This window comes from Petromyzon marinus, chromosome 20 (assembly GCF_048934315.1).
Source record: "Petromyzon marinus isolate PM22_M1 ecotype Great Lakes invasive population chromosome 20, UKy_Petmar_22M1.pri1.0, whole genome shotgun sequence".
Lineage (NCBI taxonomy): Eukaryota > Metazoa > Chordata > Hyperoartia > Petromyzontiformes > Petromyzontidae > Petromyzon > Petromyzon marinus.
In genome coordinates this window covers 7117185-7140042 of record NC_133686.1, presented here as the reverse complement: position 1 = coordinate 7140042, position 22858 = coordinate 7117185, and the positions used below count along the sequence as shown (strand labels likewise).

Sequence of the window (22858 nt, the reverse complement as noted above, 5' to 3'; positions counted from 1 at the left end):
GCTGGTTCAGATGTTCAGTCAGATCTACGAGATAGTAAAACTTGAGGAGCCACTCGGTGTCGGCTAGCTCAGGATGCCCGACGCCTTTCATTTCAAGGAAAGTCCGGATTTCGTTCAGGCAAGCCGCAAAACGGCTAAGCACCTTCCCTCTTGACAACCAACGCACATTGCTGTGCAAAAGCAGACCAGGATAGTTATTTACAACTTCATCCAGCAGTGTTTTAAACTGGCGATCATTTAAGGCTCGGGCAACAATAAAGTTGATCACACGAATGACCAGCGACATCACTTCGCCAAACTGCCTGTCACACATCTGAGCACAAAGTGCCTCCTGGTGTATAATGCAATGGAAACTTAGGATGGGTCTATTTTCATGTTCACGGAGAAGCGCCACAAATCCTTTGTTTTTCCCCACCATACACGGAGCACCATCAGTACACACTGAGAGAAGTTTATCCATAGGTAGACTTTTTTCTTGAGCAAACTCCATGAAAGACTTGAATAAATCCTCACCTCTTGTGGACCCTTTTAATGGCAGAACAGCAAGACTTTCTTCGCGCAGTGTGTCACCAACAGCATATCTTGCAATCACGCTGAACTGCGACAAATGGCTCACGTCTGTTGACTCATCCAAAGCCAGAGAAAAGAACGGCGCTGCATTTATGTCCTTCACTTGCGTTTCCTCCACTTTGTTTGCCATCACGATGGTACGATCATGAACAGTTCTTGCCGACAGAGGCATGTCTTGTATCCGTTTGATTATCTTGTCTTTGTTCGGAAGATCATCAAAAAGTTCATTGGCTACATCCAGCATGAACGTTTTAGCATACTCGCCATCTGTGAATGGTTTTCCGTTCCTCACTATTGCTAAAGAACCAGCAAAGCTAGCCGAATTATAGTCACCTTGCCGGGTCCATACGCGGAGTTGCTGCTGGCTAGCTTGCACCCTGCTCAGAAGCTCTTGGCAGGCTTTCTTTCTGCTGTCTCCCGCAGGGTATTTTGATGCAAAGGTAGCGTGGCGCGTGTCGAAGTGCCGCTTTACATTCGACTGTTTCAACGATGTAATTTTGTCATTGCAAATTAGACACACCGCAGAACCCGCTCTCTCCACAAAGGCGAATTCTTCGGTCCATTCGTCCTGAAATGTACGATACTCGTCGTCTTTTTTTCTTTTCGCCATCTTCTTCGTCGAAGGGTTAGCTTTGAGCTAATGACCGAGCAGACGCAGTCTCAGACTGATTCAAAAGGGGGCGTTTACCTGTTTTACCCAGCAACGGCAAACGTAGGCCAGTATCATCCAATTAAAATAATGGACAATTGCTCCTGCAGCCCTGAACAGGACATGCGCAGTGAAAAATCGATGGATGGATTAAAACAAGTGAGAATATTTTGTTTTATCTGCGAGCCATATGCAATCATCAAAAGAGCCACATCTGGCTCGCGAGCCATAGGTTCCCGACCCCTGATTTAAGGGGACAAATCTGACGGGGTCCCTGTGTTGTGGTCTTGGCCTCAAAGTAATCTTGATTATGTGGTCTAAGTTGTAAGTCGTGTACCAAAAATCACTTTTATCCTAAATGCCAAATACCTTGACTAAGTATTCTCAAAATGTGAATGTAAAGCCAAATAATAATTTTTAATCTACTTTTACAATAAATAAACTGAGAAGTCACACACTACGTCTCCAATTAGTCTCTGCTTCCCCCTGTCTCTGTATGTATCTGTCTCTTTGTCTCTGTTGCTCCCTCTGACTATCTCTGTCTTCATCTCTTTCTGCCTCTCATCATCGCCCTTTGTCTCTCTGTTTATAGCTCCCTGATTTTTCCCTCAGTTCTTGTGATTCTTCTTGTCGGTCTTGCTGTCTCTCGCACGCTGTCTCTCGCTTTCTCTCTACCCCCCCCCGCCTCTCATCTCTCTTTTTCTTTCTGTCTGCCCATCAACCTGCGCTTGTAATGCTGCTGCTGTTGCAGCTTCCGTACCCTCCGCTCAACTCTTCTTCCTGCCCAACCCCCACCGTTATGGCGGTGGTCATGTGGCTTTGACCTGCGGTGCTCAAATACCGCTTGGCATTTTTCTTGTACATATTTGGCCATAATTCAAAGGTGTAGTGAACATGCAACCTAGGTCACCCTTGAAAAAGAGGCAATGCTTTTTCTTGTCGCTCAGTGTTAATTTCATCTCCTGGTTACATAAATGAAACAACGCCAGCATTTGTTGCACCCCCTGGTAAGTTGTAGTGGGAAGACAATTGTGATAGGATGTGGTGGGTGCCTCACAACCTTGTTATGTTGTGCATGTTGACTTAATAGGTGCTGCCTAACATAATCTATTGCAGGTATGTATGCGTGTGATTTGTATTGTGTTTTCCACCGTGGTGGAAAACACAATACAAATAACAATTTAAAGGCCCGGGTAAAGCTATATGGCCAGGAGTCTGAGCCATTCCCTGTTCACCTTGGGATGCGACAGAGATGTCCTCTGGCTCCCACATTGTTTAACATCATCTTTGACCACGTAGTTCGAGAAGCTTTCCATGGCTGTACCGGAGGAATTTCTATCTGGTAAAGATACAACGGGAGGCTGATCAGTGCCCGGGTGCGGTCGAGGGATGGCTCTCTATTGGTCAGCCATGTTATGTATGCTGATGATCTGGTGATTGCTGCTCACTCAGAGGAGTAGGAGGCGCTGCTGCTGAACCTGGAGTGTGCCACTAAGAGGTGGGATCTTACCATCAGCCCCATCAAAACTAAGCACCTGCCCGGGGAATTTGTGCCACCAAACACTCTACCCCCTCAGCTCCCCATTGGTGATGGAGCGGTTGTGGAGAGAGTGGAGAGTTTCCCATACCTGGGCAGTGTGCTTATGACTAGCTCCGGTTTGACAGCAGAGGTCTCACTCCGAATCAGCTGGGTGGCATTATCTTTTCATTGGCTGCCCAATTCTGTGTGGAAATTACCTGGTCTGTTGCTCCGCATGAATCTTCGGGTCTTCTCGGTCACTGCCATGCCTTCCCTTTATGCTTGTGAAACGTGGACCCTTCTTATGGAACATCTGCGCCGGTTAGAAACATTCAGGCTGGCATGTCTACGATGCATCCTGGGTTTAACCAGGCTGAATTGTGGGAGGAGCTCACAAATCCTTGAAAGATCTAGACACATTCCCATCAGTGAGCTCCTCTGGCAGGCGTTGGCTGGGTCACGTAGCCCGCATGTCCAGCCACCGCATGCCCAAGCAGCTTCTGTTTGACTGCATAGTGGGGGCTAAACGGGCACAACATGTGCTGGAGAAGAGATAGACTAATACAATACGGGAGGATATGGAGCTGAGTGGACCTGCCGACGACTGGTACCAGCGGTGTCAAGATTGACCTCTATGGAAGAGGCCTGTGAAGGACGCTACTCTTTTCTCTCCACCTGAAGAAGACCGCTTGTGTTGCGATCGAAACGTCGTGGGTTTTTTGAATTTTGTTTTCTCTCTACGTGACTTTACCGAAAGAACCAAGACTATATATACTACTGGGCAGTTGGAGACAGTCGCCCTCCAGCAACAACGGAGGGCAGAGGAGTGATGCTCACAACAATGGACGGAGCGCCGGGCAACTAAAATTCAGCAAGTTGGCACAGTAGGGGGGTACATCTGGTGCATCTACCAGTCATCTCAGTCAGGCAACCCATGGCACCTGCTGGATCTGTCCCGAGACCTCCTGTCAGCGAGCCTTCGACACTTCACGTGGCCTCGAAGTGCACCTGGCCTGGCACAGGCACCATGGTGACGTCACCATCACTTAGTGGCGAATAGCGGGTATTGGTATTTGTATTGGTATTGTGAGCACCTAGTGCTGATCTATTGCCGGTCTTCATGGTTCATACCTCTCGCTTCAGCAGCCCAAACAAGCTAACAAGTGAATCTTTTGACAATGTGTCATTTGCAGGTGACTGGTGGATCTAGTGGCATTGGGAAAGCCATCGCCATCGAGTGTGTCCGACAGGGAGCCTGTGTTACTCTGGTGGCCAGGAACGAGGTGAAAACCCACACCCGATGTTGTCAGTTGTCGTTGATCCTCAGCTTGATCGGTGACGTGGCCGATTCGAAGCGTGGTTGACGCTTTTTTCAAAAGGTTTGCGGATCAAGTCTGGCGACCGCCCCTGGTTTGTACTGGAAGTGTGTTAGTTTAACACGTAGGCTTTCGTGATCGTAAATGTTGTGGATTTGCTCTCAAACACACCGGTGTGCTGTACTAGTAACGAATTGGCATTCTCTGTTTTACATGACAAACCTTACTAATTGGCTGTGTCGGGTGGTGGCGGGTTTCACGACACATTTTTATTAACGAGATCCAACCCAAAAAAAATCTGTGTGTAAAGTCATATCTGTCTCACAATGGAATGTAAAAGTGCCGTGATGTTATTTGAAAAAGAGTGGACCGTGTGGGCCTCCAGTCATGGTCCACAGAACGTTTTGATTAATTACTCACAAATTGCTTCATTGTGACAAACCACGTAGCAACATTGCCATCTTCTGCCAGATTTCATGCTCATTTGCAGGCTATTTCTGTGCACACCTTATGTCACACAGGGACAGTTGCCACTTGGTTTGGGGGGAGGGGATCCCCTTGGTTAGACTGCAGATGGCCATTAAAATTGTTGAAATAAGATGTGGTTTAATGCACATTGAGTTGCTGAGGCATTTAAACACCATATCAATGTAAATCCTTAAATTAATATCAGTACTGCTTGGTTTACAGCCCTTGATGTACACATTAGGGTTGTTAATCGACAACTGGTAAACCTTCTTTGGTTCTTTCGGTAAAGTCACGTAGAATGAAAAGAAAATAATAAAGAACCAAAGAAGATGAATCCTTGCAGTCACGAAAGCTTTAAATCGAAACTGGTAAACCGGTAACCGTTTTAAAAAAACAGTTACTGGTTCAGAAAAGTCGAGAACCATTCGGAGCAGAATGTTAGTAACAATGCACCGTACATACGGCACTGTGGCAAGCCTAAATCACCGCATGGCATATTTTCCCTCGTTTCTCCGTTATAAAGATGTATGATGTGAAGTGTATTGCTTTACACGTTCAGCGGCTACCAGTTGCACAAAAAAACTTTAATGAGTCATGTGCGTGACAACGTTCTCTTACTTTTTCTGCAGGCGAAGCTTCTGCAGGCGAAGAGGGAGGTTGAAGAGCACGTTGTAAATGAAAGCCAGGTATGAGGTGTTCCTAAAGAATATGATATTGAAAGTTGCAATGGTTTAATAGTTTATTTATATTTTAAATTTGGTTAAAGAGTTGTGCTAGTATGATGAACTTATTTTGTACCGTACTTAGCAAACCGTGCTATTAGGAGGTGGGGTGGGGGAAGAACAAAAAACTTAACAAAAAAACAGCTCTAAATAAATATTAGTGCAGTGAATCAATTTTTTCTGGTATAATATTCTGTACATACTTGTCTAATACAGATGTTGTGTGTTTGTGGTTTTTAAACGTTAAGGCAGTGCTGTGCATCTCGGTTGATGTGTCAAATGACTTCAACCAAGTTGAAAGTGTTATTAAACAGGTGAGTTGTGGTCACATTCTGACATAAATTAGCACACACGTGCTGAGATTACAACGCGTTGTAACATGACTGACTAATGTTGAGCACATAAGGCGTGTGTTATACTTGCTTAAATCGATCCAGTATATGTACATTGGACTCATCGACATAATTATGATAACGTGATATAATAACCAGAGACTTACATTGAACCCAATAGCTAACATAGATCCCACTGACTTGTATAGGGGCCAGAATTGCCCATTAAACCCATAGACTTACATAGAACCTACAGACATTATTAATTGATCCGTGGGCTAACGTGGGCCCGCACGAATATAGCCTTACAGACTTAAGTTGGGCAATGTTTTTTGTTGGACTGCGTTACATCGCTTTGGCATCGTAGGTTACTGAAGTATCGTGTGTGAAAAAAAATATAGCGTTTGACCATGGTACGCTATACCAGGCGTGCTGTGTTTTTTTAATGCTCTTGGAATCCAGGCTCAAGAGAAACTTGGGCCGGTGGACATGCTCGTCAATGCTGCCGGCACTTCAGTCGCCGGACGCTTTGAAGACATCAAACCTCAGGAGTTCAAGGTTCGCAGCAAAAAGACAGAATAGCCGAAGGCCTATTTCAGGTCAATATTGGGACACACGTTGTGTCATGTCTATATCTTTATCATGTTTACTGCATTTGGGGATGATGCCAAGGTGTAATGGTTAGCGCACTGGACTAGCAGTCTTTGAGATCGCCGATTTCATTTCACAGCGTAGTTGAAACAATGATGGTGAGATGTTAACTACCTCGCCTGGTGTACAGGAGGTCGTGGGTTTGATCCCGGCCCAGACGCCCGTATATTTGGTGTTTTGCATGTTCTCCCCGTGGTCGTGTGGATCTCTTCATTTAGAAACATGCGTTTAGAGCAGTGGTTCTTAAGCTGGGTTCGATCGAACCCCAGGGGTTCGTTGAGTCACTCTCCGGGGTTCGGCAGGGGTCAAGACACACACAGTGTAGCGGCCCGGGTCGCACCGGTGATGTCGGGCTGGTTTTGCCGGCCGTCAAAAAATTGGCAACACGCAATTTTTCTTCGCCGTGTTAGATTACAAATATTTAGTTGCTTAGTGAAAATGTGTTACACAAAATAAATTCAGCCCACTTGTATTATTCGTGACGTCACGCTCCGCTTGGCCATCATTGGCTGCAGCTGATCACGCCACATTGCGTGATCAGGAACTTGGTGCGCTCAGTAGTCGACTAGTGGCTGTTGTGATTGTACGTCATTTGTGATTTTCTTTTAATCTTTCAATCCCTTCATACTAACTATGTCGAGCAAAAAAAGAAAGTGGTTGGACGAATACGTACAATATGTATTCACGTGTATAAAGGAACGTGATGGGAGTCGGCGTCCTCAATGCATGATTTGCAATGCCAAGTTGAGCAATTCTAGTCTAGCACCGGCAAAACTAAAGGAACACTTCCTAAAGCTGCATGGAGATGGGAAATACAAGAACACAACGCTCGCTGAATTCAAGGTGAAGAACACCAGATTCGATGAAAAGGCTACTCTGCCTGTTCTCGGCTTTGTACCCATCGACAAACCGATCCTCACAGCATCGCGTACGAAGGTGCGTACCTGATCGCAAAGCAGGGCAAACCACACACCATTGGTGAAACACTCGTAAAACCAACTGCATTGAAGATGGCGAATATCATGCTGGGAAAAGCTGCTGAAGATAAGTTATCCCAAATTCCTCTTTCAAATGACACTATCAGCAGCAGAATAGACGACATGAGCGATGTCGCCCAGCAAAATTCAGCCTCCAACTCGACGAGATCACCGACGTTTCCAATCTAAGCCAGCTTGTTGTATTCGTGCGCTATATGAAAGATGACGTGATAAAGGAAGATTTTTTTTTATTTTGTAAGCCTCTTACAGCAACAACCAAGGCCGTCGATGTGAAGAAACTCGTGGATGACTTCTTCAGAGACAACGATCTTTCGTGGAATATAGTTTCTGCAGTTTGTACGGACGGAGCTCCAGCCACGCTGGGACGACACTCTGGTTTTGGAGCGCTGGTGAAATCCGATGCACCACACATCATTGTCACGCACTGTGTTCTGCACAGGCATGCGTTGGCAACAAAAACCTTTCCTCCAAAACTGGCAGAAGTATAAAAAATTGTAGTTGAATGTGTGAACTACGTGCGAAATAGTGCTATGAAGCACTGCATCTTCAAAGAGCTGTGTAAGGAAATGGGCTCTGAATTCGAAGTGCTTTTGTACCATTCTAAAGTTCGGTGGTTATCTCGGGGAAAGGTGCTGAATCGTGTTTTTGCCATGTGTGTGGATTTAGCCCTGTTTTTGCGAGAGTACCAACATTGTCACGCAGATTGCTTCGAAAATTCTGAATTCATTCTCATTTTAGTGTACATGGTCGATATTTTCGATGCTCTCAATCATCTCAATCGACAAATGCAGGGTGGTGGAGTCAACATCATCGAAGCGGAAGAAAACTTGAAGGCATTTACAAAAAGCTACCTTTATGGAAACGACGAACAGAGAATGATAACTTCGCAAACTTTCCCCTGCTGGACGACTGTGTAAGTAAGGTCGAAGATGTGTCTGGAATTGGAGACATTTCTGTACCTGGGGAGCTGAAGCAAGCAATTGCCATGCACTTAGATGAGCTCGCAAAGTCTCTTGACGGATACTTCCCCACCAGAGAGTCATATCCAGCATGGGTGAGACAGCCGTTCACGTTTAGTGTTGCGACAGCAGATGCCAACGATGAATACCTCGAGGAAATCATTGAACTTCAGCAGAGCCAGCTTCAACAGCAACTCTTCAGAACAACAACGCTCTCAACGTTTTGGTGTCACCAAATCGTACCATACCCTCTTAATGCTAAGAAAGCCCTTGAGATACTCGCACCGTTTGTTACAACGTATATTTGCGAGCAATCTTTTTCGAGGATGGTAGACATAAAAACTAAGAAAAGGAACAGACTTTGTTGCGAAAATGATATGAGAGTGGCACTTGCCAAGGTGAAGCCGCGCATTTCTGAACTTGTATCTGAAAGGCAACAGCATAAGTCACATTGATTTGCAGTAAATATTCATTGAGTTATGTTTTTGTGTGAATTTCATGTTTTGTTGGTTTTGTTCTTTGAACACAGTGATTGTGTGCAACTGATGCATGGCTCATTTTGTGCACTAATAAAATATATACCTATGTTTTGAAGAAATCATATTTTATTTTTCCAATTACGAAGGTTTCGGTGAATGTGCTGATGAAGCTTGCAGGGTTCAGTACCTCCAATAAGGTTAAGAACCACTGGTTTAGAGTATTTGGCTGATATAATTTCCACATGATGAGCCATTTCTTTGAGCTATCATTTGTGGCCAGGTCGCTTCTGAAAAGGAGCTAATTGCTCCGTGGGCATTACCTGGTAAAATAGAAAAATTGTTTAGTTTGTATTGCTGTCTCAAGATTTGGGGTGCCCCCCCCCCCTCCATCCTCCTCTACGCTGCAGACTAAGCTCACAAGCATGATCATAGTAGTAATGGGCAAGTTTCTTATTCGCCCTGCCTCATATCTACCCAGGAATACAAATGGGTACACCGTAGATGATTGGCAAGGTGTGCGTGGTGAGCCAAAGTGTTGGTGCAACTTCTTCAAAGATGTTTGGCCAGCGTGGATGTGTAGACCCTCAACAGGAGCTCTCTTGAGGGTAAAGGGTGGTGGCGCACGGCTGTAATCCAGCGCTGTGGGGACAGTGAGGGTTGTGGATCACAAATGTTTTGAAACACCCTTCCCGTGGGCATCAATGTGCCGCATTACAGTAAAATGTGGACCAATCTCCATCTGTTCCACCTGTATGTGACAGTGTTGTCTTTTCGCATGTGTTGGGTTTTCCCCAGCAGCTCGGGTTTCCTCCCACGTGTAAACAATCAATTATTGATTGGCTTAACACATCTCACTATATAGAGTACCACATAGTTTGGGGCAGTTGTTGGCGTCGGCTAACTGCCTGGCTACCTTCCCGCTTGTCTGTGGTTCCTCGTGTTCCTGATTCATTCTATCTCGTCCAGAGCGAGTGAAAACTGCACTTTACAACTTGAAATTCTTCTCATTGTTAGTGGAGGCACTCTTCTGCCAGCAGTGGCATGAACACCTAATTGCAGAGCTGCAACCTTTTACCCTTTTATTGATGTGTGTGTCTAAACGTTTGTCTCTGTATAGATTCACGTGCGGTCTGAATCGTGTAGCAGTGAGTGTTGTGTGTTTTACACCCTTCCGCATGCACCTGTTTGTCTGCCTGCCTGGATTAGCGGCTGATGGAGGTGAACTACCTGGGCAGCGTGTTCACCAGCCTGGCGGTGGTGCCGGGCATGAAGGAGCGGCGGAAGGGCCGTGTGGTGTACGTGTCCTCGCAGGCTGGTCAGCTGGGCCTCTACGGCTTCACGGCGTACTCACCGACCAAGTTTGCCCTCCGCGGTCTGGCCGAGGCCCTGCAGATGGAGGTGTGCGTGATTTTGGCGGCATTGGTGGCCTTCAGTTTGAGCGAGGGATCACCTTCGTTAACATTTAGGCTGACCGTACATATTACTTCAATTAAGCTCGATGTTGACAAAGGAGAATACCCTGTTAAGCAATTGTGGGGCGCCGCAGTGGTGAGATGTTATCTGTCTCACCTGGTTCGATCCTGACGCCTGTATATTTGGAATTTGCACGTTCTCCCTGTGGTCGCGTGGATTTTTATCCAGGTCCTCCGGTTTTCCCCTGCACATTTAGAAATATGCGTTTAGAGTATTTGGCTGGTATAAATGTCCACGTGATAAGCCACTTCGTTGAGCTATCATTTGTGGCCAGGTCGCTTCTGAAAAAGAACTAAATAGCTGAGTGGACTTTACCTAATAAATAAAATAGTTTATAGATATATAGTTTAAGAGAATATTTTTAGATTTCAAAATGAGCAACATGAGGAATGTAGCCTGTACACTTAGAAAGGAAAAGCCTTTGAGCGGTAAAATAATCAAGGGTAGGAATATTCCATGCACTGACTTCATATGCCTGTGGATTAAGAATATCCTGATTATGTATTTCTGCAGTTTCCCTACATCAGTTGTTACTGTTATTTTTTGTTCACTGGAATTTAAAGGAAATTAATTTGCATTACTTAGCGAGCAGAGCAAACCATATCCATGAGTTTGTAACATATCTGGTTTTCACTATTTCTTGTTGTATTCGTTCCACATTCTTTAAAACAAAGCTTCACATAATTTCTGCAAAGAATGCCCGCACCAATGTGAAATGCACAGCTGTGAATAAGGGTCATCGGGTGGATCAAATTTTTGGTCAAGAAAAATGTCGCGCAATTGAATATGAGCCCTGAAGTTGGAGCCAGGCCATAATGTCTGAGTGCTCGCAGCTGTAATTTCCTTAAAGAATTCTGCTTTTTAATTCATAGCAGTTTGATGCATTGGAGAAGTGTGTAGAGTGCATTTCTCTCATTTTTATTTAAAACCTCCCCCCCCCCCCTCCATGAAAACAGTAAGATTTTAATTCTTAAACATAATAAGTAATATTAAAAAATACTACTTTAAAACACGCTTTAATGAAATGTACCGTACTCGTAATGGCAGAACTCCACGACTCCAGGAAGTGGCCCTTGCCACAACGTAAGGGGGCCGTGGGCAATTACAGCCAACATCAGTTGAGCGTGAACAATTAGACCCAAGCCGAAACATTACGTATAAAAAAGAATGTTTAAAAATATTGTTTTTCTTGGTATATGTGATAACATGTGGTCAATCCTTTTGCTCTTGGTCGTTCCTGAGCATGTCCAGCGAGCAGATTCAGCAATGAAATCAGCTCATGTGCAGGTGCTTGGGCAGCTTGTTACATCGCAAAACCATGAGGGATGGCGAAGACTTGGGGAACTCTTCATCCAGCAGCGGGTCGATCATGGCTGACAAGAACAATAATGACCGGGAATCTTCATTGTGATTTGTTCGTCATGTGCATCACCTTGCGTGCACGTTATAATGGTCCACCAAGCCCCCCAGGGGTCCTGCGATTCAAAATCCAGAGACACTCTTGGGTCAAGTGGCCCGTGGTGGCAGTGGCTGCATTCTGTGATGTTTGTTGTTTGCCTCCAGGTTAAGCCATACAATGTGTACGTGACACTGGCCTTTCCACCAGACACGGACACCCCTGGCTTTCATGAGGAAATCAAGGACAAGGTGGGATTTCCACAGCAACCATACATAACAGGACAGTCCTTGGCCCCTGGTGAATAATAAACAATAATAATCGGTTTGAAACGTACACTCTCCTTGTTCATGTTTTGCTCTATTTTTGTTTGATTTTGGAAAACCATAGCTTAGGAATCATTTATGCGTATTGCAAACACATTCCTGCGGAGGGAGCTTGTAGGAACGTTGGGTTGCTCGGTCAATGGCCAGGGTCAACGGCGGCACCACGTGGTGTATTCCGCAAATATGCCCGACTGTGAGGGCGGGCACAAGCCGGCGTGAGTAGGTTAAACGTTGAGTTTTATAAGGGCACCACGGGGTGACCAGCCCCTCCCCACCCAGCCCCACCCCTCCCACCCCCCACCCAGCCCCACCCTCCCCAGCCAGCCCCTCCCCACCCTCCCCACCTAGCCCCTCCCCACCCAGCCCCTCCCCACCCAGCCCCTCCCCACCCTCCCCACCTAGCCCCTCCCCACCCAGCCCCTCCCCACCCAGCCCCTCCCTCCCCACCCAGCCCCTCCCCAACCTCCCCTCCCCAACCAGCCCTTCCCTCCCCACCCAGCCCCTCCCTCCCCACCCAGCCCCTCCCCACCCTCCCCTCTCCACCCAGCCCCACCCCTCCCATTTTTGGATGCAGGACGGACGGACACAATAATCCCCAGTGGGCTGGTGTAACCAGGAGGTTCCTACCAGTATAACATTTAACAATCTGCTCTCTGCTATTTTGCTTCCTGCAGCCACTGGAGACGAAGCTGATATCAGAGACCGCCGGCCTCTACCAACCAGAATTTGTTGCAAAGGTCATAGTAAAGGATGCTGTGGTAAGCCGTAACCTGCACTTGATCCTAAGCACCAAAGCATGTTCAACAGATTGAATGAACTAAGACGATGTTATCCGTAATGGAGGTTTTTTTTGGGGTTAGATCGCATTAATATCAATGCGTTTTTAAACCCGCCACCACCCGGCACAGCCAATTAGTAAGGTTTGTCACGTAAACAAAACATGACAATTAGTTACGAGTTCAGCACACTAGTGTGTTGGGAGAGTAAACTCACAACATTTACAATTCGAGTACGACGTTTTGCCAGTAAGTACAGCCACCCTCATCAGGTGACAGCCATAATTGTGGAGAAATCCTCCTGTATCGGTCTTTAATAGAGGGGCTACATGGGATGTAGTCACTGTGAGCCAACCAGGTGCGACGACCAGAAGGGGGTGTTAATTAGTCATATAAAGTACAATGGACATATATATTACTAGTTTGGTTATTCACAGTTAACATACATAAGAAGACTATGTTCGCTAACATGCCTTGGTACCACCTATCTCATGGTAGCTTAGCCCCAGAATGCTAATATATATGTTATTCAACTAGTTCCTTAACTAGATAATATATATTTTTTATTTGATTATTTATTCTAATTCAGTTAAATGTTGTGGGAGAACTTGACAGTGCACTTTGTAACGTTTCTGCTGTTTGTTAGTCCCATTTAAAGTCATCCTCCGTGAATTGTTGTTGCTTCATTGTCCTGCGTAAAACTGTGGGAATGCTTTTCTAGAGTTCAGAAGCATGAATATGCGATCTCCTCTGTGGAGCATTTTCCCTTAAAAGAGCCTTAACGCTGACAGCTGTAATTTCAGTGATTGTAATAACAGATCTAATCCACCTCGCATACACACTCACAAACACGTGCATATGTACACATACACGCCAACGAATGGTTCTGGGTCTGTGGGGATGAATGCAATTGGCAGAAAAGGGCACATGACTCATTCCCGTATTGAATTGCAGGCGATCGGTTGAATGTTGTAAATGTTTGTTTTGTAGTAAAGCAATATTTGATGCATTCTATAGCTAAAGATGAGAGAGAAACATTTTAATCAATCGTATTTTTTTAAATCGTATTTCAGGTTGCAGTTTCATGGCTTAGTCGTTATTACCTGCTGACCTAAAGAATGTGCTGTTTATGCACAACGTTTTGGTTCCTTTTTGCAAAGTTTCACTTGTGCATTAGTAAAGCCTTTCATTCAGGGGTAAGCTCGGTGCAATGGGTACTTTTCTAGCCCGAGAACAAATATGTTATTACAGGCATTGTGGGCTGTAACATTTCCAACCAGAATCGGCTGATATGGGGGTGAAAATCATCCGTTGTTTGATTTTACACCTTTGTGTCGTCGCCATTAAAATTTGTGTGAATGGGGCTAAGTACAATAATGGTAGGCCTAAATCTAGAAATGGTAGGCCTCTCACGGTGATTCATCTTCCCTGGCAAGAGTTTGTCTATTGAATCTCACACCTCATCATTTGACACGTTGGTGCTTGCTTTTTTTTTCATTATTTCAGCTCGGAAACTTTAACAGTTCTGTGGGCTCCGATGGCTACATGCTTTGCTCCCTTACGTCCGGAATGTCCCCCGTCACCAGCATCACCGAGGGCCTTCAGCAGGTGCACACCCAACCACCCACAGGCTCAAATATCCTCTTGTTCGTTGCTGAAATATCGGTGCAGATTTCTATGAATGGGTAATGGTGAGCACACTGGCCCGGCTGGGCAGAGGTCAATAGTTAACTTTGATCTCCTGGCTTGTCAGTGGACACAATGAGCAAGTTTATTCATTCCCACTGCCTCAGTCCACCCTCAGTATGGGTCCTCCCATCAGCAGGTCATTAAAGATGTCTGACCAGTGTGGAAGAGTAGGCCAATTACCCTCTCGAGGTCCCTACAGTGGAAGTCCTTGCGTCAGCAGTGACATAAACAAGCAATTGCATATTACATGTATGGCCTCTTGTCAATCTACTGCCAGATGAGGGCCTTGTAACAGTTCATTAACCGTACTTCACCACATTGGTCAGTGTGAGTTGGTGAAGATGGGGGGGGGGGGGTTGAATAGACGTTGGAACATAGTACAATTCAATATATTTTTCTACACTGCTATTGGTACAAATATAACTATTTCAAGATGCTATACACACAGGAGAACTTGCGTATTATAAAGAGTAATAAGAATTGTATTTGAAGGTTGAGGTTTAGGGACAGGATGTTATGGGAGAATAGAAAAAAACACCTCTCCACTCAGCCTCAATATGCCTTTGCTTTTTGTGTGTGTGGCTGTTGTTGAAGCTACACACAAAGGCAAAAAGGCAATGAGTGTGAGCCCAGCATTGCACAGTGTCAGCAATCACATTGGCGTAGGACCGTGACCTTGCTCTGATATTACCTTTTGAAATGTTGACATGAAAAGCAATTTCTGACGTGGCTTTGTTTGTTCTGTTTTGAGGATGCGAGCTGATTCAGCCTTCCCACGATGTTTTCTGCGATTAGTCCATTGGTTCACAGGGAATTGCATTGACATGAGTGGCAGATTAATTGATTTAACACAGGACACAAATTACTTCTTGCGTTTCCTTTACATTTGGCGGACAAGCTTAGACTACAATATATTATTTGTACAATTGTTTAAAACATTGGTGGTTTTGTACAGCTAGCTACTTTGGATATTTAAAAAAAAAATCATTCGAATAATTTATTTATTTATTAGCATAGGCTTTTTAAAACCCATTAATCTTTAATCTGGTATCTGAATTCTGGAATACTGTGTAACACAGACCATTAAATTAACTCATGGGTCTCTGTTTATTATCAATTGCGCTGGATCCTATTAAATAAGAGTATCGACGTTGCAGTATTGTTGTAGGCGAAAATTTCAGAGGGAGTGTAGTTTTAACAATTGGGAAATATATATATTCTGGTTGGACCATGATGGCATTTGTAAGGATATACAGAGAAATGTGGATTTAATAAAAGAGTCATCCAAACAGTAATTGACTCTTTTTTTTTTCTAATCGGCTGCCCCGAGTGCTGCAGCCTTATCCCATTGGCTTAACAGGCAACCTAGAAGTGTAGAGAAGCCCATCGCTGATTGCCTGCACTCGGCTTAATGGTCGTAATCCTTACGCCATGGAATAATTGACATATTTATATAGATGCCCGGTGGCGTCGACCTAGAGTAAATTCAATTCCAATTGTTGTTTTTTGATGCTGCATATAGACATTTAATGGTGGATGCTCTCCTGCCCTTGAGAGTTTCACTGTGTGCCTGCCGCCGGTAGCCCTCGGCACATCGCTCCCTCATGCCCTTTTACAGTCAATCATCTGTGGGTTTCGCGGCGTAGGTGGCAATTTGGTGCTCTGTTGATGCGAATGTGAGGGGTTTTTTTGTCCCTCACATTAAGCCAGAGGTTGTTGAAGGCTTGATTTATGGAATTAAAAGAAGTGCATGTTTCTGCAGGCTCCATTAAAGCCGAATAAGCATGCGCATGTGGATTTCACTGCCACTTACGCTCTTTACACAAATATACACCGTGGGCTCTCACACGCAGAGTCGTCATGGGTAGGCCATTGTGCATCGGTGTAATTGTCACATTTTCAAATCTCATCACTTGGCTGCCCAGCCACCCAGTGAATATGATGAAGTTATTACAACGATGGGTAATGATGATTGTGACGTGTCTGGCAGGTGGTGACCATGGGTCTCTTCCGGCTCATCTCCCTCTTCTACCTGTGCAGCTTCGACAGCATAGTTCGTCGCTGCATGATGAAGAGAGAAGGCTGCACCTCCCCAAAGACGGAGTGATTGCTGCCTTCACACGGACGTACGGTCCAGACTCCTACCCTAGGGGATTGTGCGGTGCCCAACTCCCAGTTCCCAACTGCGTTATCTGCTACTGTTTTGATAATTGGTCTCAGGTATGTGTACGAAGAGGAACACCTGCAGAATGCCATAGAGTAGTGCAGGACATGTGCACGCACGTGAGATCCACGTGCGTGCATTGGCGCAGGACCAATGCAAATGCTGGAGCAATGTATGAACATCTTTACACGTGACAAAAAGTATCCTGCCTGGTAACCTGTCCACTTTAATATCACGGCTTAACAGTGACAACTGATTGTCAACGCTTTAAAGTTTATTCATTTGGAACATTGCGTCCTTGTAGACCTCGCAAGTGAAACAAGAATAAATGACAAACAACATGGATTAGCATGTTTTGCATTGACGGGCAAGGATGTCAGAAATTTTGTATGTACAATGTGTTTTTCCATTACACGAAGGAGAAAAGCTCAGATTTTAGGGGTAATGAGTCTGCATTATATGTTGTTGTGTACATGCAAGTGAAATTTTGAAATATTGAAAGCAATAAAGCGCCAATTTTTTGTTGTTGCTATTTTATTATTGTTGCACCAACAAATGCACACAAACTTATCCAAAAAATGTTTTGTATTTTCTCGTCAGGTTTGTGACTGATATTAAGAACGTTGTTTTCTATTAAGCATACAGAGGGAAAAAAGACTTTGTCATTTTGATTTGCACAACTGCCCTCTTTGTGTTATTACACAGTAGGGGCACCACTTTTCCACCCACCTTGCTACAGAGAGTAATGTTTATTCTATGACAGTCAAATCCATATTTTTAATTCTGAGAGCTAGAATTTTGCCAAATTTGATGCAGAATCGCATCTAAATGTATTTGAGTTTTTTTGTGTGTGCAGTCATTGTTGACCAGACTGGGAGACTATTAGCTCACTGCGCTTAAGAACTCGGATTCATTAAGGGTCATAGCCCAGATTCCAACCCAGGATCTCCACAGTACTGGACCCTGAGCTATCTGGCCATCTCACTATGCCAATTCATTCTTGTCTGATGGCATCAAATAATACAAGCCCCAACATGAAAAATAAACAATGATTGTTTGCATAATTGAGTCGTTTCAACGGCTATGCACGTATCCCATCGTGGCAGTTCTTTATAAATGGGCAGTACTCTGTTCGTATTTGCGGAGTACAGATATACATCACAGTGCATGCAGTTACAGTAACTTGTTGTTGTGCTCTTCAGTGCATTTATGCATAATCGATTTAAATTTCCATATCGCTGTTTGCACTGCCAAGTTATAGTTGCACAGAGAGCAGCCTTGCCTTAATGAGGTATAGAAGGGCAGGAAAAAAACATTTATTCCCCTGTGACACACACGTTTGTAGCATTCTAATGAAAGGCCCGAGCAAAACTAAATCTAGCACGCCTGTGACACTCCCAAGTTGTCCACTTTAACTCTTTGGTCTCCATTTGCCTCTATACACATCTGAATCTGTGTAGTGACAGAATGTTATACTGGTAGGAACGAAGTTGTAAACTGAGTGTACCAGCCTGCAATAGATCAATGTGTCCGTCCGTCCGTCCCCTTTCAATACTTTAACGAAGTGAAATCTCGTGTTGGGTGTATAATTTGTCCGAAGAAGCCTCAACGATTTTGAGGGCAAAAAGGTGGGAAGACGCTCTCAATTTGCACAATTTAATGTAACAATGTCATAAAATTGCGCAAAATTCCAATGTTCCTACCAGCCCACCCTGCAGGGACCTGTTTTTGTCAAACTCTATGGACCATACAAGGGCAGCAGCAGCAGCACATGGTCAGTGGTTGACTCGGTAGACTGGGTTACTCAAAGTGCTGGGTACCCTAATGAGCTTCTGAGAGACGCAGAACATAACATGTCAGTGCTAGTGGAGTGTTCTGCAAATGTCAGCTAGCTTCAACCTCTTGCAGGCATTAAGACATTTGGCATACTCTTTATTTAAAAAAGGTGAATTTATTCAATTTACGCGCTTCCTCAGCATTGTCCAATCAGGCGTGTAGATTAATCACGTGTCTCGGATGCCTTGAGACTCCAGATTGCCTTGACAGATGGCAGAGCGTTCATGTTGCTGCATACTCGGCACTGAAAAACGTCTTCACTGAATTGCAAATGTGTTCATGAACAGATTATTTGTTTTTAATTTGAGACTTCATAGCTGTTGAGAGCAAATAGTGTAATTATTTTTTGCGTGTGCAAATGTATGGTTCTTATTACATGTGTATACGGTGTTGTTCTCGAATGTCATACACAAGTGAATAATGGACAATTTAGAGGCCAACCAACCATGTGAGCTAGCTGGATTTAGAACATGGTTTGTTTCACCATTCACCAGACATGCTGTCAGTATTATTCTTGAAATGACAAATACATATCATATAACACCACATATTTTTGTTTATATATATAAAAACTATGAAAAGGCAATTGATTGAGTATACTGAATCATCTTTAGCAACCAATAGAAATGAACTACATGAAATAATTTAAGAGCTTAACGAAGAAGGGTACATTTCAGGGCTAAAAATAAATGAGAAAAACAAAGGTCATGTCGAAGCTTTCTTACAAAAAAAGAAAAAAGCGTGGCCATCGCAGAGGTTCAGCAATAAGATCAGCTCGTGTGCAGGAGCGAGAGGCATTGTGAGACCGTTCCTTAGTGGCAAGGTCATGGGGAGACCTTCATACAGCTGTGGATAGAACGTGGATGACAGCATTTAAAAAAAAACATTTTAAACAGTAATTTAATTGTATTCTGCAGTGATTTCTTTCACTTCACGATATCCCGTGTTCTACAATAACTGCAAATTCCAATAAGGATTCGGTTCACAGTGGATGCATTTGTTTACATTGTTTGGGGTTTGATTCAGTTGGTTTGAGCAAATTAAAATATCCTAAAGCAATTTGGCCCACCCATCACAACACTGCGTTGTTGAAAATAGCTTGGCACGCTTGAAGGTGGCTTGGATTTGGCGAGGTCAATTATGGAAATCATTATTGCAAACACAAAATGCCATCCTGTTTAGCCAATCTAATTTCTGCTCATTAATGCTTCAATTTGAAACGATGCTGACAATTCAAGTTTATAATTGGTTTAATTTATACTGCTCTGCGTGAGCAGTGTAGTCAGCACCATTTCTTAATGTCTCCTGTTAGCGCGGTGATTCTAAACTCAAGTACTCGTACTCCACCCATTCACATGCAACCCATAAACAGTCGCCTGCAAAATGTATCCATAATATGTTTTTTGGATTAGAGCGCGTCAATATAAATGTGTCGTTAAACCCCCCACCCCCCGACAGCCAATTAGTAAGGGTTGTCACGTAAACAAAATATGCCAATTCGTTACGAGTACAGCACACCGGTGTGTTGGAGAGTAAACCCACAACATTTACAATCTTTGTGTTGATTTACTCTCTAGCAATTTACAATGTGGATTTGCCCTCCAAATCCACATTGTAAATTGCCTACGTGTTAAACTGCAGTATGTATTTTTGGTGTTAATTTCTTTGTTTAAAGTAATCCATTTCAATCGACGTAAGTTACCATTTTTTTTATTTAACAACGAATATACAGTAAAGATATATAGGGTAATCCATATATAGATAACCCCCCGATTTCAAATGGCTCAACAGATAAGTGGATTGAGATTTATGTGGGAGATATGTAAAGGCTTTGAAATAAAATTGTATTTTCTTTATAAGCTGCTCCCGAATACTTGAGGCGGAAATATACAAAATGGATCAGTATACAGAGATCATACGGGAAGTCCGTATCTCAAAGTAGAGGAACATTGGCATTTTTTTGGCTGTTGACATGGAAGGGTTCCTTTTGGACCAGTTTTTAGCTGTCAGCATTTATTTAAACATTTAAACTGGACTAGGTTTATTCAGATTTAAAGCGTTCGTGACTGCAGGGATTCATATTCTGGGTTATTTCGGTAAGGTAACGTAGAAGGGAAATAATAACTTTTCCCCCATTACTTTATTATTTCCCTTCTACGTGACTTTACCGAAAGAACCAAGAATCAGAAGGATTTGTTAAACAAAGTTCTGCAAAGGGACTCGTTCCAACAAAGAGCGTTTGAGAATAAATCTGGCGGCCAGTTAAATACAAAAAACGGCAAAACTGCATAAGTTAATTATCAAAAAATATTCATAACTACTCTGGTCAATTCTTTGGTAGAAATTGTATACCGATATTGCAAATACTGTGCTGTTCTAAGTCTCAGAATAACGAAGTAGGGTCAATTTGAAACGATGCTGACTTATCATCCAACAGTGGATTGACAAAAGGGCTGTTATTTACTTTATTATTTAATACCAATTATATTCTGCCATAACTGGACTCTTGTCAGGACCTGATCCCATGCGTGTTTACTTTCTCAATAAGATTGGAACCTACAAGTGGAGTTCTTATCTTGCCCTTCTTGACTTAATCCAAATACATTTACATAATTTGAGTGTACTATCGTAGTGAGTATTGATTGAGGTGGTGGAGAGACAAGTTAGTGTTGCTGTTTAATTACATCTGTACTTTTTATATAAATATTGTTTGACAGCATAACTGGGGTAGGCGAGCAGACCAATTGAATCGGACCAGCATTGTTAATACTAATACGGTATTGTGGACACTAATGGCTTTTTTACGTATTTCAACACAGGAAAACTCTACCTGAGTATTACTGTATTAAAATATATTTCCTTTAATTTAGCAATCTGCTGGGGGGTTTTTGTCTGAATTGTAATATTTGTGATTTGTTTGTTTTTTGATAGACGTGTTCCGCAAAGTGTTGGCTTGGCAACATAAATCTGGGCCACTTAAATGGCAGTCTTGCCCAAACTGCTAAATTGTGTTTGGATAAAGATAAGTACATGAAGACGGTTGCTTGTGTGGCGATCGAAACGTCGTGATATATTATGTTTTCTACCTACGTGACTTGACCGAAAGAACTAAAGAGTAAGCACATACCTGTCAACTCATACGGTTTACCCGTATTCTTGTCCAGGGAAATTGATTGTTCAGGTCCATACGGCGTACAGCCGTTTTAATACGGACAAAACATGTTTTTGTCTGTTTGTTTCTCACTTGTGATGGGACTTTGAAGGATGAACGGTGATATTTATAAGAGCACGGGGTGGCCAATAAAGTCTGAATTGGTCTGTAATAAGTTAGGCACTGGTAAGGGGTTGACAGGTATGTAAGCGCTAGATGAATTATGTATGGACGAGCAGATTCTATTGATTACAAAATATACGCTACATTGTAAAACAAAATCAATAATAATGTACAGTAGTTATAAATGTTCCAAAGATTGTCCAGAGCCACTTTTACTTTCCTATTAGCAATTTAGAGATGTCAAGTCCAACAAATCAAAAATTACAAAGGTTTTAAAGCATTTCATACATATAAGCCATCTTGTATTTTATATTCAGTTTCGTCATAAAACAAATATGGCTTTATAAGTGTAGGGAAACGCAGGAAGAAAATATAATAAAAGTACACTAGTTTTACTCAAAAACAAATGGATTTACAATATTAATTTATAAATACAAAAATATAACCATTCGTGTTTTCAGATATCAATAACCTAAGTGTAACATGGCACCAACCTGCATCGAGCAGGTGTGCAGGTTTACCAACAGGTTAAGTTGCCCCCACTTCTACACGTGGCTTTGGTTTTATCTTCACTTGCACTGCAATTTATAATGCAATTTGCGTGCACCCATTGAACAGTATGAGCGCAAATAGCTATTAAACATCTGCAAGCCCTGTCTGGACGGTTACACAATGTAATTGTGATCACTTTGTGCCTGTTTTCGTGTACTGGAATACCAGTCTCACTTAATAGGCGGCTAGTTTAGCTGACTGTATTGCATTTATCTCAACATATGCACTACCCTAGCACTCAGAATTACGAAAGACTGGGTTTTAAATGGTTTAACTTGCTTAAGCTTTGTGCAGAACCCTGTTCAGGTACGCATTAGCTAGATATGAGCATCTCAAAATTTAGCGTAGTTTAAACGTGACCCAAGAATTGTTAACATAGAATATGGTATTTCATTTTATCCTAGTTAGGCCATCACTGGTGTAATCCATTTGAAGTGCATATTAAATTCATTGAGGTATTGGCCACAGGATATTGTCAGCACAATGCAATTTATGTAAGTTAACATTTTTATTGTACCGTGTCAAATATTGCAATGCATTGACAATAAAAAGTACGCGCGTCTTACATTTTTAGGCTATTCTTTTAACATACAAATGCATCTCAGGCTTTGGCGTCCGTTTTCACTTTGCATTTCAAGTTTGCCACATCTGCAAATGCATTGAACTTTGTTCAAAAATTCAATAAAATACTAATAAAATAAGGTTAAAC

General features: G+C 43.2%; 1 protein-coding gene across 1 annotated transcript in view; it reads left to right on the top strand.

The window, feature by feature from the left end:
* The window catches only part of KDSR (3-ketodihydrosphingosine reductase), a 28720-nt gene extending 6006 nt beyond the window's left edge, over window positions 1-22714 (top strand). The window contains exons 2-10 of the mRNA XM_032957618.2: window positions 3932-4021; window positions 5152-5208; window positions 5493-5558; window positions 6039-6134; window positions 9870-10061; window positions 11700-11783; window positions 12533-12616; window positions 14141-14242; window positions 16314-22714. Of these exons, the coding sequence (XP_032813509.2) occupies window positions 3932-4021; window positions 5152-5208; window positions 5493-5558; window positions 6039-6134; window positions 9870-10061; window positions 11700-11783; window positions 12533-12616; window positions 14141-14242; window positions 16314-16430 (888 nt within the window). The 3' untranslated portion in view covers window positions 16431-22714. The remainder of the gene's footprint in view (window positions 1-3931; window positions 4022-5151; window positions 5209-5492; window positions 5559-6038; window positions 6135-9869; window positions 10062-11699; window positions 11784-12532; window positions 12617-14140; window positions 14243-16313) is intronic.
* The last annotated feature ends 144 nt before the right edge of the window (window positions 22715-22858 follow it).